Source organism: Micropterus salmoides, unplaced genomic scaffold (genome assembly GCF_014851395.1).
Source record: "Micropterus salmoides isolate LMB-PRFRI ecotype aquatic unplaced genomic scaffold, ASM1485139v1 Ms_hic_scaffold_8, whole genome shotgun sequence".
NCBI lineage: Eukaryota > Metazoa > Chordata > Actinopteri > Centrarchiformes > Centrarchidae > Micropterus > Micropterus salmoides.
Genome location: NW_024044570.1, coordinates 995,547 through 1,011,635, shown reverse-complemented (window position 1 = coordinate 1,011,635; position 16,089 = coordinate 995,547). Strand labels below are relative to the sequence as shown.

Here is a 16,089-nt window from a genome sequence, read left to right as displayed (position 1 = left end):
GCTCGTCCTGCCAGCTGGGACTGGATTTTCTGTTCCTCGCTTCAGATCTGAGTGGGTACGTTTGCTCTAAAGACTTGTGCTTCACTCGTAGCGACGCTTTTATAATCCTGACAGTCTGAGATCAAATAGACATTCTGGGTTTCAGCTGCCTGTGGGAAGAATGTTCAGGAAAGAATCTGTACGTTCTTGATTAAAAGCCTCTTTTCTCTTTCGCCTCCTCTCTTCCTCTGTGTATTAGGGCTGGCCGGTATAAAGTATCCTATCATTTCAAAGAGATAAAATAGACAATACTGTTTATACCGATTTAATTTGATGTTGAGTTAATTAATATGTTTCTGTAAAGCCCCTCCCTCTGCGCGCAGCCCCGCCCCGCCCCTCCCTCTGCACGCAGCCCCCCCCCCCCCTGCCAGCCCCTCCCTCTCCAGCCCCCGCCCTCCCTCTGACACAGTGTAGCATTTTTCAGAGAAACAGAGTCTTTACGTTACAAGTCGTGAAACATGGATATTTTAGATGCACGGACCAGGTGAAGCGACAGTGAACACACCAGTCAGATGTTATTCGTTCGCTACCGTGCAGGGGCGACTGTGGCTCAGGAGGAAAAGCGTTAATCGGAAGGTCGGCGGTTCGATCTCCGGCTCCTCCAGGCGGCGTGTCGAAGTGTCCTTGGGCAAGATACTGAACCCTGAATTGCCCCTGGCGGCTGTTCCACAGTGTGTGAATGGTGAAAGCGATGTAGTGTCAAAGCGCTTTGAGAGGTCGAAAATACTAGTAAGGCGCCATACAAATACGGAGCGTTTACATGCAACATGTTGGTTTTGTTTTGAAAGGCTCAAACATTCAGCGCAGCTGCTGCTGTGAACGGAATCGTAGGAGGAAAAGTCCAGTTCTGTTTTTAAATACCGATATGTATTTTATCTGCCTAACAGTACGGGATAGGACTTTCTGGTCCAAACCGTCCAGCCCTACTGTGGATCTCACTCGCGATGCTTTTTGGAACGCACAGATTTGATTGGCTGAGCAGCATCACATGAGCGATTGGAACACATGGCGTTGGTCTGAGTTTCCTGAGACGCTAAACCAGGACAGTAAATAAAACAAACGCTCCGTCACGAGGTTGCAATTCTCCATAATAAATCGACTGTAGGTCGGGGGTCCGGAGAGGCTGGGTCTGGATCCGGACCGCGGTCCATCAATTAGTGACCTCTGATGTGGGGTATAAAGAGATCAAAACCAGCGTGGTACTGAATGAGATCTGCACTCGTGTGTTCACTGTTACTTTACCTGGTCAGCGCTTGTAAATATCCACCGTATCCATGTCTTGTAACGTATCTGGGCGGCTCGCCCAGTGAAACTCTACCTTTACTGACCCCCATCGCCCCCATAGAACTTGTCACCGATACCCACGGCAGATATTTGAGTCAGTATCTGATATCAGTATTGGATCATTCATCTATCTGAAATGTGGCTTTATCCTGAAATGTGCAGTCAGGTTAAAAGCTGGACGGCTTTCTGTTGGCAGAATAATCTGCGCGTCATGTGTTTCTTACATCTTTGTCACATTGATGCACTATTTGTACAAATCAATCAAGGCTCAAACACGGAGCCACGCTGCACCGTAGGAATTATAACATCAAAACATAAATGCATAAAAACCTGGGAAACACGTTCCCTCTGATTCTCTGGAGCATTTGTGGGTTTGTTTTGTGGTCACAAGTTCTGTTAGAAATAATTAATTTCCTGCTCAGGTGAAGCTCGACAGCCAGTACAGTTATCTATCAAATCAAAGTAAATATAAATCAGACTGCCGCAAAGCATCAGCCCCGGCATCAGCCCGAGGATCAGCCCCGGCATCAGCCCGAGGATCAGCCCCGGCATCAGCCCCGGCATCAGCCCCGGCATCAGCCCCGGCATCAGCCCGAGGATCAGCCCCGGCATCAGCCCGAGGATCAGCCCCGGCATCAGACTCCGCAGAAGTTCACTGCGCAGGTTTAATTAACTTTCTTACCGTCTCGTAAAGCGGCTGCTCCAGCTTCTCCTTGCGGCTCCACTCCAGCAGGAACATCTTTGGCGTGATGTGAGCTGGATACTCTCTCCTAAACCCACAAAAACAAGTCGAGATCATCAAACCTCTCCTGAAAAATGTCTGTTTAGTAACAAATACTCATCGGGTGACACATTTAGCAGATTTACAACGACAGCTTTTCAGATGAACGCTAACATGACGACATCAGATTGTGACACACACGCTAAATTCATCCTGCCGAGCGAACTGGGAGGCAAATTTCTTTAAATAACAAAATTCATCCGTGAGGCACACATTTCTATTTTTAAAAAGAAATTAACACCAGAGGCTGAAATGTTTCTGGGAATCCTGGGATGGGACGGGGAAAAGGTGCTATTTTCTGATGGGAGTATTTTTATGAGAGTGGAAATCCACTCCTGTGTCTCTCTCTGATGGGAACAGATTTACATGCTAACAAATCTTCGTTTGTGCAGGTGGAAAAGCTGCTGCATGGTACTGAACTTTAGACAGATAAATAAAGTTTTAGTAAATCACCAATTTAGACACATTAATTTTTATATTAGGGCTGCAACTAATTATTCTTTTCATTGTTAGATAACCCGTCAATTATTAGCTCGATTAACTGATTAGTAGTTTGGTCTATAAAATGTCAGAGAATTTAAAATGTTGTTCAGCGTTTCCCAAAACTCAAGATGACCTCAAATGTATTGTTTTGTCCACGACCCAAATATATTCAGTTCACAGTCATAAAGGAGGAAAGAAACCAAAAATATTCACATTTAAGAAGCTGGAATCAGAGAATTTTCACTTACAGTTGAAAACTAATCGATTAATGGTTGCAGCTCTAATTCATATCGGTCTCTCGCTACCGTCCCGTCACCGAGGCAAATGTGTAAAAAGTCAGTAAAGCTGTTTCTGATCCTGGATGTTAGATGCTAATGCGAACACATCACCGTTCAGAACATCCTTTTAAATCAAGTCGTGCGGCGGCACAAACGCTGGGATGCGAGACTGAGGCCCACTTTTTATTTTACTCATTATTTTGACCGAGCTTGTTTACTGACCGCTCAAACTTGACAGCCATGGTGGTGACGTCTCCGTCCATTACGAGTGGGTCCGGCTGGCAGCCGCTCTGCAGGGCGGCCCTCCTGGCCTGCAGCCGCTCCTGGGTCTGCCGGTACAGCTCCCGCAGCCCGTACGCCTCGCTGCAACACATTCACACCACGTCACATTGCATCGCCGACGCCTGACGTCACACAGTCGGCCGCGTCCCCTCTGGTTTAATACCTGATCTCAGCGTTGGTCTGAGCCGCCTGCACCTGCTTCCCCAGAGGAGACTCCACCTTGTCTCTCAGCATCTGACACAGGCAGTACTTTGAGTTGAACACGTGGTTGTCGTATCGGATCGCCTGAGAAAACACAACCGGGAACAGCGTCAGTCATCGGGCAGCCAAGGTTTCCCCCGCTGAGAAGCAGAACTACAGAAACTCACATATTTGAGGTAGTCCTCCATGACCTTCTCTAAAGGCAGCGGCCCCGGTTGCTGAACACTGATGCGTTCCACATGGCGGCGCGGGCCAACATGACCGACGAGGCGCCCGTCGCCTTCCTGAACTCCTCGACGTCGGCGTTTGTCTTCACCAGATCCAGAGAGCCTCCGCTGCAGGAGAGACCATTACAACGCAGATTAGGCTTCTCACCGCCAGATAAATCTCTCTGTACTCGCAGTATACACAAGTTTTTAAATCTGCAGTTTTACGCCAGCTAGTGATGATTAGTTCGCCAGAGCTGAAGGGGGAGCAACCCAGAGCTGCAGGATCCGGCACTGCTGTGGAAAAAGTAGAAATAGGTCGACTGGAGAAAATGTGTCTGGTTGTTTAAGTTTATTTTGATGTAAATAGGCTTCGGCAGCGTTGTGTTGTATGCAGCCAAGAAAATGTTTCTGACGCTCGAGATAAAGAGAAAAGCTGCGTTCAGAGGAGGGATTACAGTCAGACAGACAGCGAAGGACGGCGAGGACAAACGTGGATAATTACTGGTGTAGCTGTGAGGGCAGACAGGAAGTCGCGTTACTGCTCTTTGGAGTCGTCTGTGTGGCTGTTTATTGCCCAGAAATGTGGAAAAGTCTCTGTTTTTGCACGTCATGAGCGGGCGTCGACAGTGTTTGTGTAGTTACTCTCACTACCAGAAGGGGGAGACAAAGTCTCCACTGCAGGTTTAAGTAATCTCCACAAATAACTTAGCTTTGTTATAAAGAGGAGTAAAAAGCAGCTGAGCAAATTCAGGTTTTGTCACAAATTACATTTCTTTTTCTCTGGTCAACTTAAACAGCCCGAGATCACAGCTTTGCCTCAGAGGGCTTTACAATCTGTACCATCATCTCCGTTGTTGAACCCAGGAGGGATCCCTCTTCCAGGACGGCTAGACAGATCTGTTAGATTTAATTTTAAAGGAACAAAACTCCTCAGCGTGCTGAATACACCGGGTTTTCTAAACAGTCCCTGCTTGAAACTGTAGAACCAGGTCAAGACATAGAACCTTGAGAATAGGGCGGCTCGACTAGGCAAAACTCACGATTATTAACACGATGCAGCATTTATTACCCCGACATATTGGCTCAAGCTTAACTGGGGTCTGGGCCTTCAGGGAGGGAGGGGGGCTCCGCTGTAAAGGATTAGGTGTGCTGGGTTTATAACAAGACAAAACGAGTGTCATTGCAGAACCGCATGCCCGCGCTGACTGTTTTAATCCGATGAACTTGTTTTGATAATCCTTATCTGAGAATAAAATAAAGGTCTTACCTGTGGTCACAGACACTTTTCAAGTCTGACACCTGTTGGAGCAAAAAGATGGAGGAGCAGGTGTTGAGGCTTACTTGGCGATGACGGGGATGGAAACCGCCTGAGCGACGGCCTGAATGTAATCGCAGTGGACGGGGTGTCTGGGACGCTCGTCCTTCAACCTGAACAACAGAAATGCCAAACGGTGACTCCATGTGATTCTCCAGCGGTGCTGCTGCGTAAACTGTAAGCGGTTTACCTGCCGTGAACAGCGACAGCAGCGACGCCGGTCTTCTCAATCCTCTGGACCAGACTGACCGTCTCCTCCACCTGAAAGCAGTGAAGAACACGACACCAGGTACAGCAGATGTTACTGCGAGACGCGTGATAAATCTGCTAACAACAATCACAACAACCCTGATGGGGAGAGTGAGACACATTTCATGACTACAGGCGGATTCTGAATAACATCAAGAGGAAGAGATATTTAAAGCAGCAAGGATAGAAACAGAAAACAAACGATCTTACCGAAGGCAGGATTCGGATTTTACAGGTGACGGGTATGGAAACTCCTGTGACCAGCTTCTTGAGGATCTACAGATATTTTCACAGTTAATCCGTCGTCTTTTTGTTGATATAAATGTAAAGAGGTGGTTGGTTATCAGGTTACTGCCGCTCAGCTGACACACTTGTCGTCCGGTTGAAGTACTCACCGCCTCGATCTTGTCAGGATCCGACAGAAGAGCTGCTCCCATCCCGCCCTGCAAGAGGTCAGAGGTCAGCCAGAGGTCAAAGGTCAGAGCAGCAGCAGGTTGGTCACAGACAGGAAACTCACCTTGGTGGAGTATTCTTTGGGGCAGCCCATATTCACGTCGATAGCAGCCACATCCTTCTCCCTGAGCGACAACAACATTAACCAGATTCAGCAATGCATCATGGGATACAAGATGGCCCGTTCACCGCTGCAGATTATTCATTATTCATTATTATTCATTTTATTATATTTTTATAGTCATATTCTTTTAGACTCTGCGAGTGAGTTCGTACTTTGAGCATAATTCTTCTTTCATATTTAAATGTTAAAGGATCATTTCTGTATTCTTCACATCTGTTGGTGTTGAAATGACTAGAAGGTACAAAGTTTTGAATCCGTGCAGTAAACGCTTCAGCCGGCAGCTGAACCGGCTGCAAAATATTCCTTCAGGGAAAATGCACCAGCTTTCTGCCTCAGACTGTTACAGCAGGTCGACATCACAAAGGGTCGCCGCGACGGACTCCTGGTGACCGACTTTGTTTTAACAGGAAACTGAAGTCTCGCTTTAGGACAGTTCTCACTCTGAAATCTTGTGAGAATTTTATTTACTGTTACTCTGTGCAATAATCCAACACTGTATAATGTTTTTTATGTTGTCTATTTGTTGTTGTGCTACGTGTATTTGCCTTTTAATGTTTATATTTGCACATAGAGCTTGGAGAAACACTATTTCACTCTGCTGTTGTATAATCTGAACGACAATAAAGGAGTTTGTTATGCACGAAGAAGGTCTGAACGATTTGAGGGAAAAAATCTAACTGCGATTTTTCTGCCAGATATTGCCGTTACGATTCGATTTGTGTTTTTTAAAACTTTTTAGTTTAGCTAAAGTTTGATATTCACTGCCAGTCTATTTATGACGGAAGCCGCATCAAGCAGCACAGAGAAGATGAACCAGACGCAGAACGGCAGAGACAAACTGGTCGTACAGAAACAATTTAACTCCGTAGCTACTTAACCTTGGTAGAAGCACAAAAATCTGAACAAATCAAAGTCTAGGTCTGTAACCCCGGCAACTTACGCCGTGAACCTGACCTGCTCGGGACGAGGTTTACGTCAACTAACGCTGAGATTCTCTCTGACTCCTCCCCTCCTGCAGATCCTGAAATGACCTTCTGACATTTCCTCATTCAGACTGTCGATATCATAGCACATATATGAACGCAATTACGTCTTTAGAAACATCAAAATCACGGTTAAATAGGCTGTTAGTTTTTTTCTTTACCCAAACATGATGCTTTTATGATCAGTCTGTCATCGATGTTTGGACAGAGAGTTATCTCTGGACATTGTAAACTTATCCTCAGCACAGAATAAAATCTATAAGCTACACTGTCCTTCTTAATAACTCAGTGACTCTGTGGACATTTCTGCAGCTGTCAGGTTGGCACAAAAACACTTATTGTGTGCTACAGTGCTGCAGTATTCACTGTTTAAATTACTAATCTGTATAAAACTGATCAATGAACAGTGACCTTTCATCTTGTAGTCGCACTGACTGAACATTCCTGTCGTAGTTATCAGCTGGATATGATGTGAATATCTCTGAGTGAGGATGACTGTGGTGCAGCTGAAACTAATACATGTAGTTTAAAAGTGAGTTTTTCATTCTCTGCTGATCGTCTGAATGTGTTTTGACAGCATTTAATAAAATACGAAATGAGCAAGATTTTATTAATGTAACATAGACGTCTAAAACTTCACAGTCAGTTTGAAGCTAGACACATTTTACATTACAAAGAAATCATTAATAGACCTACTGAGGCGGACTGTGGCTTTCCAATCACAGGTCCATGAGGAGCCTAAACTGTGTCTAATCTGTTCCATTAATATTTTCATCTTCAGTTATTGCCACCGGCGTTTAGTCCCGTCAGGCTCCAGCTGAATAAACAGGACTGTAGCTGTTTAAAACAGGCTGCAGGAGAATTATTCATTAAGGAAACTCCAGTCTGGTAAATGATGAATGAGCAGCGCTGTATAAAATGGAGCCTGATATTGTTAACGTATCAATCCTGCGTTTTAGAGCCTATCATGGTCTGCGTTGGCAAGTGTTCATATTTCTAGCTCCACCCGATTAAAAGGCTCTGCCTTTATTTAGCCGCTGCCGTGGTGAATCGTAGCATCGGAGCTCCATTGACTTATTCCGATCGGCCTTTCTGAAACCGAAAACTTGGAGTTTGACAGCTCAGAGTTTGTTGAACCTGCTTCCTGAAACAAGGCCCAGGTCGGTCACAAAAGGACGACAACGGACTTAATTTGTAACTGCATGACTGTTTAAAACGAGTCAGATGTATAATTAACCTACATTTTAATCGCCGTCTTCACGATTAGCTAATCGCGTTCTTTCAAATCGCAATTTCCATTTGAAAAGGATTCGTCGTTCAGCCCTATTTCTGTACGTAAAGGACCTGCAGGTGAGACTTGATGTACGCCAACACAACAAACTCCTCTCTCCAACTCTGACTCGTGTTTCGTCGTCCGGCAACAACTCGCCTCTCTCGAGTTTTCAGAGCGTGAATTAAATATAGGAGAAACAAATCTGCTTATCGGTTATATTTTATATTCATGAATTGTCACCTGCCAACTCTCTTTATATAAATAAAGACATTTCCACAGTGAAATGAAGCAGAAAATGTCTCCAGAATGCAGGAAATTAAGTGTTTAAAACTCTAAATCTTCTGGGGAAGAACCCAACTCATATTTCAGCATTTCATATTTCTTAGAAATATTGTTCAAAATCTTCTCATGTTGTTTTTGACCATCGTCAGGTCTCCTGACGCACTTGTATCATCACGCCTTTATGTCCCACCACAACACAAAGTGACGCTTTTATCCAAATTGACCTACGATTGCTGTACATGTTGGAGGTCACACGCAGCTACGGGTTAAATGTCTTACTCAGGGACACCAGAGGCAAGCGTCTTATCCACTGCTCCATCGCCACCATAACTGTCCCTGAGCGAGACTTCAGTTTCCTGTTAAAACCAACGAGGGGCCCCTGTAGTCCCCCATAGGGATCCTTTCCACGATGATGTCACTGCGGTAACAGTCTGAGCCTGTGGCAACAAGAAGCGCTTTTTGTGGACGTCATTTTGACGGGCGCAGTTGCCCCGCAGGAATATGTTGCTGCTGGCTGAAGCATCTAATGTACAGATCAGAAATCTTTTTGTACCAACGAGTCATTTCCTCACCAAAATACGTGAAAATAGGGTCCAGGTTTAAAAATATCCAAATTATCCTTTATCATAGAACAGATTTTCAGCCTGTGTCTTAATGTCACGCTACGTACTTATCTTGTACGTATGGTGTTCACTCTGAAACTACGTTCATATTGTGTCATTAGCAGGGAATTAAAGGGTCAGAGACTCACACAAGCCGGGCCACGCTCAGCGCTCTGTCTGGGTCAGCGGTTCCCTGAAAAATAACAAAAAAAAGAAGAGAAGACTCAGGGCTCTGCGAATGAAAACATGGGAGGAAAACGTTCACGCTGTCCGGTCCAAACTGTTTCCCGTCTCACCATCTGGAAGACGACTCGGCCCTTCTCCCTCTCACAGGTCCTGAACATCACTCGATCATCTGGAGCCACAAAATCCACCGTCTCCAGCACCTCTGACACAATTAAAAAACAAACATGAGGTGTGTGTTGTTGCCTTTGTCCCGTGTCGGTCTGGATCTTCAGCCTCCGGTGTGAGTGTGAACAGACTCTTACCGTTCACCACCCTCTGACACTGGGCCATTTTGATGTCGATCAACTCCTGCAAGAGACAGCAAACAGTTAACAACACTTTTAAACACTGATGTCTGATTTATTTTCCTCTGTCAAAGCCTCCATCCTCACCTCACAGTAAACCACATCAGCCCCGTAGTCCAGAGCCAGCAGCCTCATGGGCAGAGTCCCCACCCGGACCATCGGAGCCAGGGCGGTGATGTTTCTGAAGCTCAGCCTGCCTGCTGCCATCCTGGCGGCTCAGTCGTCCTGTCAACAACGCAGACGGGCACCAGTCATCCAGACGCTCACCTGTAAACACTGGGATTTAAGTTATCGACAGTTCTGGGTTCGTTTTACCGCGGGAAGCCTCGTTTTCACCACACGCGAAACTCTGTTAAAAAAATCAGCTGATTTAATGTGGTGTCGGTTCTGGCCCAAGTAAAAGACAACTGAACACATTCAACTTCAGACCTGAATTTGTGTATTTTATTCTTCGAGCCGGCAAACAATAACATCACCATGCCACATATATAACAAATACCATTAACTTTTTGTACCGCTTCTGTCTCCAGCTACTCCTACAGGTCAGCAAATTAATCTGGCTTTCTCTACCGGTAAGAGTTGAAATAAGTAAAGAGTTTACAGACATGAAATTGAAATTAACTAATCAAACGTAAACCGAAGAAACTAGAGAGCGATAAAGATTTGTAATTAGATAAAATTCATACTCTGGCAAGTCCGTTCTCTGACCAACAAGTACGCATCTTTTAAACTGCGACATTTCTGAATGTAGTTTGGTTGAACGCATCAATCAGGGCTATGCTATGCTAACATTCTACACTCTCTGCTTCGACGTGCCGTTAGCTACAATAAACAGTCATTCAGATTGTAGACACGCTTGTGTTGACACACGCGTTTATCTATAATCTGTCTAACTCTGAATTAAATAAACTCACCGGCATTTATGGTGACAGCAGCTGTAACGTGCGGTCATGTGGGGACAGAAACGCGTGCTGTCTGCACTTCCTGTTTAGACTTCTACGTCACCATGTAGATCACTGATAGTGTAGATCAGCACCTCACATAGAGCCAGTTCATCTAGAACAACAGAACAACTCAAAAGTTTCTTTTTTTTCTTTTTCAAGACCTTTAAAAGTGTAAATCTAAGTAGTTCAAGTCCAGTGAAAAACCTTAAATGAGAACTTAAAAACAACGTTTACTTCACCAAAACATTTTCAGATTTAAAATTAACAAATAAATTAAACCTTTCATGCATTAATTATTAAATCACAAAGTACTCATTTTTGTTTGTCTTTAAACAAGTAAAATAAAAATTATGCCTATCTTTTTTCAACAACACGTTAAATTTTGAAATGTGCACCAAAAGTGATTCAGTGGCACTCAATGTAGGTCCAAAAAAACAATTTTTTAAAAACATTTACTAAAAACAAGTGATGTAATACATAAAGTTATTCAAGTGCAAATTATATCATCATTTTAAATAAAACTAAGGCAGATTCTACAAAGGCAGAACAAACCCTTTGGCGCATAACATCCATTGGAGTGGGCAGGTGTCACATAATATGTACAATAAATATAGAATTAAAATCTGTATTAAAGTATTTCTAACAACCTATTTAGTTGGAAAATATTTTTTTAACTGGTCTAGTTTTCAGAGAATAAAAGGATTTTACAGTTATTGCTGAGAAACTTGGTGCATCGCCACATCCTTCTGTTATTTTGAAGTTAAGATGCACTATATCAAAATGACAGAGATGTAACAGATAGTAATCATATGGGATAGTAAACAACGCTTTGGGGGTCCGCCACGTGGTGGTTGGGAAATAACTTAAATGCCCAAAATGGCTTCCAAACATCTGTCCACTGTAGTGGCATGAAAGGGTTAAGAAGTTTTTCACTGTAGGATCTATCAACAACCAACTGGTCTGTCTTCCTTCACTATTTGCCTTTTTTGTTGCAATACTGTACAAATAAAGCTTCTGAGGGTGTTCAGGCTGTTCCAAAGTGTTTACTGTAAAAATGTGTTTCAAGGCTTAATTTCCTTCCACTGCTACAGAATAACCAAAGAAGCTGAAGACAAAGTTTAGGTCAGCAAAACTGAGAAATAATGTAAATTTAAGAGACATACAACTTTCAGGGCTCAAGTAATGAATGTTATTCTATTATGAAGTTATTCTGCACCAATAGAATTTAGTGAAGGGATTTATTTCATTTCATTGCTTTGCATGTTTTTCATGTGCACAGTAATAATAATAATAATAATAATAATAATAATAATAATAATAAATTTTATTTATAGGCGCCTTTCTGAACACTCAAGGTCACCTCACAAAACATAATAAAACAGTACAGTAATTACAGTGCCTAAAATCAGGGTACAAAACAACTGGAAACAAAGATTGAGTGATCACGTGGGATATGCCAGTTTAAAAAGATGCGTTTTCAGGCGGGATTTAAAAATGGAAAGCGAGTCAGTGTTGCGGATGTCTGGTGGAAGAGAGTTCCAGAGACGAGGGGCCGAGCGGCTGAAGGCTCTGAACCCCATGGTGGTCAGACGAGCAGGAGGCACAGTGAGGCGAATAGAAGAAGAAGACCTAAGAGTACGGATGGGGGTGTTAATATGAAGGACGTCAGTGAGGTGCCGAGAAGCGAGGTTATGAATGGCCTTGAAGGTCAGGAGCAGATTCTTGAAATCAATGCGGTATTTAAATGGAAGCCAATGAAGCTGCGGAAGGACAGGAGTAATATGATTAATAGGAGGAGTTCTGGTGATGATCTGGGCAGCAGAGTTCTGAACCAGTTGAAGTTTAAGTATGGATTTGAGAGGAAGACCAACGAGAAGACAATTACAATAATCAACGATCATCAGCAGACCGAGTGATTTTATTAATGTGAGCTTGAAATGAAAGTGTGCTGTTGAGGATCACACCCAGACTCTTGACCTGAGGGGAGGGGGAAACTGTGGAGTTGTCAATGGTAAGAGAAAAACTGTCAGATTTAGTCAAAGTGGATTTGGTGCCAATGAGGAGAACCTCGGTTTTGTCACTGTTGCAAGAGAACCAGGATTTGATTTCCGCAATCAGAGAGGAAGGTGGGAGGGAGGGATGTGGTAGGTTTGGTGGACAGGTAGAGCTGGGTGTCATCTGCATAGCAGTGGATATGGATGTTTAATTTACAGAAGATATGGCCAAGGGATACATGATTTAAACCAGTCCAAGGGTGTGTCAGTGAAACCAATAGAGACTAATCTGTCAAGGAAGATGTTATGAGAGATGGTGTCAAAGGCTCAAGGAGGATGAGAATAGTTAGTACTCCGGAATCAGCTGCCATGAGAAGATCATTGGTGATTTTTACCATCGCTGTTTCTGTACTATGGCAGGAACGGAAACCAGAATTTTTCATAGAGGTTATCGTCAGACGTGTGCATGGACCAGAGATGCAACTGTTTTTTCAAGGATTTTAGAAAGAAAAGGCAGGTTAGAAATAGGACGGAAGTTGTTGAAATTCTTGGTGTCTGCACCAGGTTTCTTAAGTATAGGAGTTATTGCAGCTGAGGGAACAATACCAGAGGTGAGAGAGGAATGTATAACGGTAGTTATATTTGCCGTTACAAGCCACAGCTGTTTAGTAAAGTTTGATGCTGTTGTGATGCTTCTGATTGGTTCTCCTATTTGAATTTGCAGCGCCACCCTTCTGCCAGTTAAACCGCCTCTCGAGCTGTCTTTAGAAAATGGTTAACTGCTAAAAATATCCATTAGAAATTTTGTAATATGTAAAGTAATAAAAATGTAAAGTAATAAAAAAGGAATTGAAATAGTTACACTACTATTACATTTTAAATAGGGTAACTTGTAATGAGAAACTACTTATATTTACATACAAACATGTTTTTTGACCGGTAGTGTAGTTTAAGTCCATCAGCACGGCTCAGAAAGATGAACAACACCAGTCGTATTCCAGTTCATTCTCAATTTATTCTGCTACTACAGTTATTCACTCATTTTTACAAAAAAGTGCTCTAAAATACATCCAAGTTAACACTCCAGGTAATGATCCCATCGTAAACACTGGATGCTTTACAAATAATTTACAGTGTAAAAGTGTCTGCATGTCCAAGACATCACGAGACAGGTGAAGGCTGTGGTGTTCCTGATCCCCTGGATTTAATCTTTTTATATGTTATTAACCAACAGAATGAATCCCCCCCACCCCTCTAGTCTATAAAGATGGAAACACAGATGTCAAAGGCGAGTGGATTTGCTGTGGATTCTTGAAGACATTTTGCTTCTCAATGAGAGGCTTAATAAAATCATGTTGATTTATTTGGGGTTAGTCTTGGAAGAACTGACATATGACTTCTGTGTTAAAATACAGTTCAACTCGTGTTCTGTTTTAGTCTTAAAATCACTACTGTAACGTCAATACTCAAACAACAACAAACAAAATATTAAAATACAGAAATATTTTCAGTCAGTTGGTCTCTACATTCAAGCAGAAGCAGGCGAAACAAAGAGAAAGAATGTAATATACATTTTGAAACATAGCGTGGTTTTACTGGAAAAGTTACCTTTTAAGTGCACTCAAAAAAGTCAGAATACATGTTTTTGATATACGCTGGGTTGTATATCCGCTACAGTGCAGGGAAATGGAAATATCTTTAAAAACAAACATTGGCAGTGATATTTCATTAGCTATAAAGTATCTTATACTAGTTTAGATTGCTATGTTATTACAAAGATTAATGCCGTAAAACTTCAATTAAAAGCTGAGTCCCAGTTTGACGCCTGTGCCTCAATTAGAAGCCTGGTGTGATTTTTGTAGAATTTCTTAACCTCTTAAAGCCCAGCGGGTCGCCCGCATGAGCTGCTTCTAAGCTGCTTAGATTTTGTATACAAATATAAATGTTTAAAGAGCTGGTATTCTGCTTTTTGGCTTTTCCCCTCTCCTTTATTGAGTTATAAACCTTTTTTGTGCATGTAACAGGTTTACAAAGTGAAAAAGTCCAAAGTCCAGTCCAAAGGGAGTTCCCATCTCCCACAGAAAACTCTGCTCTGAACTGAAAACAGCTCGTTTGTAGTCCAGACGCTAAATGCGCCTCATATAACGCTCGCCGAGCGGCTACTCCGACACACCCTCAGAAACAGCGAGCTGCAGCACACAGCTCTCCTCTCCCTTCCAAACACTAGCTACCCTCCAGGCAGTCAGTGGACATAAAGTTGTTCCTGTGATGTAGAGACAGAGCTCAGTTAAAACTTTATGGATACAGATTAATAACTCACCGCTCTGAAACTCTCGCTCCAGTCCGTGTTGCCGAGCCGGTCGGCAACACGGCTGAACCCGAGCCGTTTACCGGCTTCTCGCCGACCCGCCCTTCTCTGCTTCTGATTGGCTAGTAGTCCTTAACTAGGAACTGAGCATGTGCAACTCCCAACAAAGATCATTTAGAGACAAGATGTATCACTCCATAGCTAAAACGAAGCCTTCAACACAGGCTGAAAAGAGGAGCTGCAGCAATGTGCAGTATGACAAAAATATTATGTAAACCTGTTGTGGTACAACCTCTAAATAAGTGATGTTGAACCTGAAAATTAGCAGAATAACACCTCTTTAAACTTGTCAAGGTGGACATGCTGCACCTCGATACAGTGAGATCGATAGACAATTCAATCGTTTAGTTCATTTTAACGAAACAATTCGGATTTACCGGTACGGTAAAGAACAGAGACGAAAAAAAGGCACATTTTTACACAATATTCATAGTGGTTGAAATAAACAATTTGATAGCAGCCTCATTCCCATCTTTGCGGAGTGAGTGTTTTGTGGGAAAGGAATTAAAGGCTCGTCCCAGAAACAAGCAGGGTGAGTTCAGTGATTGAAACCAATAAAAGCCAGATTTTTATAGAAGTCATTTTGGGCTATTAATTGAAGTTTTACGGTACACAGTACATGTGATATACAGTTGGTATGTTTCATGGCATTGGGGCACAGCTTGAGGCTACACAGTTAGCCTGCTAGCATTCAAAACCACTAGTAACAAGTGTGTATGTCATGAACTTGTATTCTGAACTGTTTAAACCAGAGACACAGATTTATTGTAAAAAAAAAAAAAAAGTTTTAGATTTTAACTGGCAAACAGCACGTATTACCATTATAACCATTATAAGTGCAGCACAGTTGCTCAGAGACGTCCATGAGACTCGAGAAACTGTAGGCTTGTTTGTTGCATGAACATAAACTCTGCTATTGATTATTATATTTTGCATTGTGGAGTATCACAATACAGGCACTCAGTCATCGATACATCTGTCTGTTTTTATGTGTCAAACAACTGCACAGGTATGAAATAATGATTTGATCCAGAGTCTAAACATGCTAACTGACCGATACGTTAGGGGTAACTTCTTGTTTAATGCTGATTTAAGTCACTGTTTTATAACAGCACAGTTGTCTGACAACAAAAGCTGAAAGATATATCAGTGGTAACACCTGCAGAGTGCTGTGTGTCATATTAAATATATAATAAGTCACCACACACACAGAGTCAGAAGTTACTGGATGTAGGCTTTGTACTATTGATAGAGCCACCTTAAGCAAAGGGATTAACAAGAAGTAGAACTACATGGAGATATATTTGTAAAAAGGGACAATTCTGTCGCAGTCACACATAATAAACATAACAAAAGCTGCCACAACAGCATTTTAAAATCTTACTTTGCTGCATTTCTATATCTGAGTACAATCA

The 16,089-nt window shown here is 42.7% G+C and overlaps 1 protein-coding gene across 1 annotated transcript; it reads right to left on the bottom strand.

Annotated features, from left to right (window-relative positions):
- Positions 1–1,936: 1,936 nt before the first annotated feature.
- On the bottom strand, positions 1,937–10,363 carry LOC119894061 (tRNA-dihydrouridine(20) synthase [NAD(P)+]-like). The gene is given in 15 exon segments (XM_038706556.1): positions 1,937–2,093; positions 3,088–3,228; positions 3,311–3,432; positions 3,516–3,556; positions 3,559–3,683; positions 4,899–4,985; positions 5,063–5,133; positions 5,332–5,397; positions 5,517–5,564; positions 5,639–5,699; positions 8,988–9,031; positions 9,135–9,226; positions 9,327–9,372; positions 9,456–9,635; positions 10,283–10,363. Coding segments are annotated over 14 exon segments (1,182 nt in total). The 5' UTR covers positions 9,576–9,635; positions 10,283–10,363; the 3' UTR covers positions 1,937–1,975.
- Positions 10,364–16,089: the final 5,726 nt, after the last annotated feature.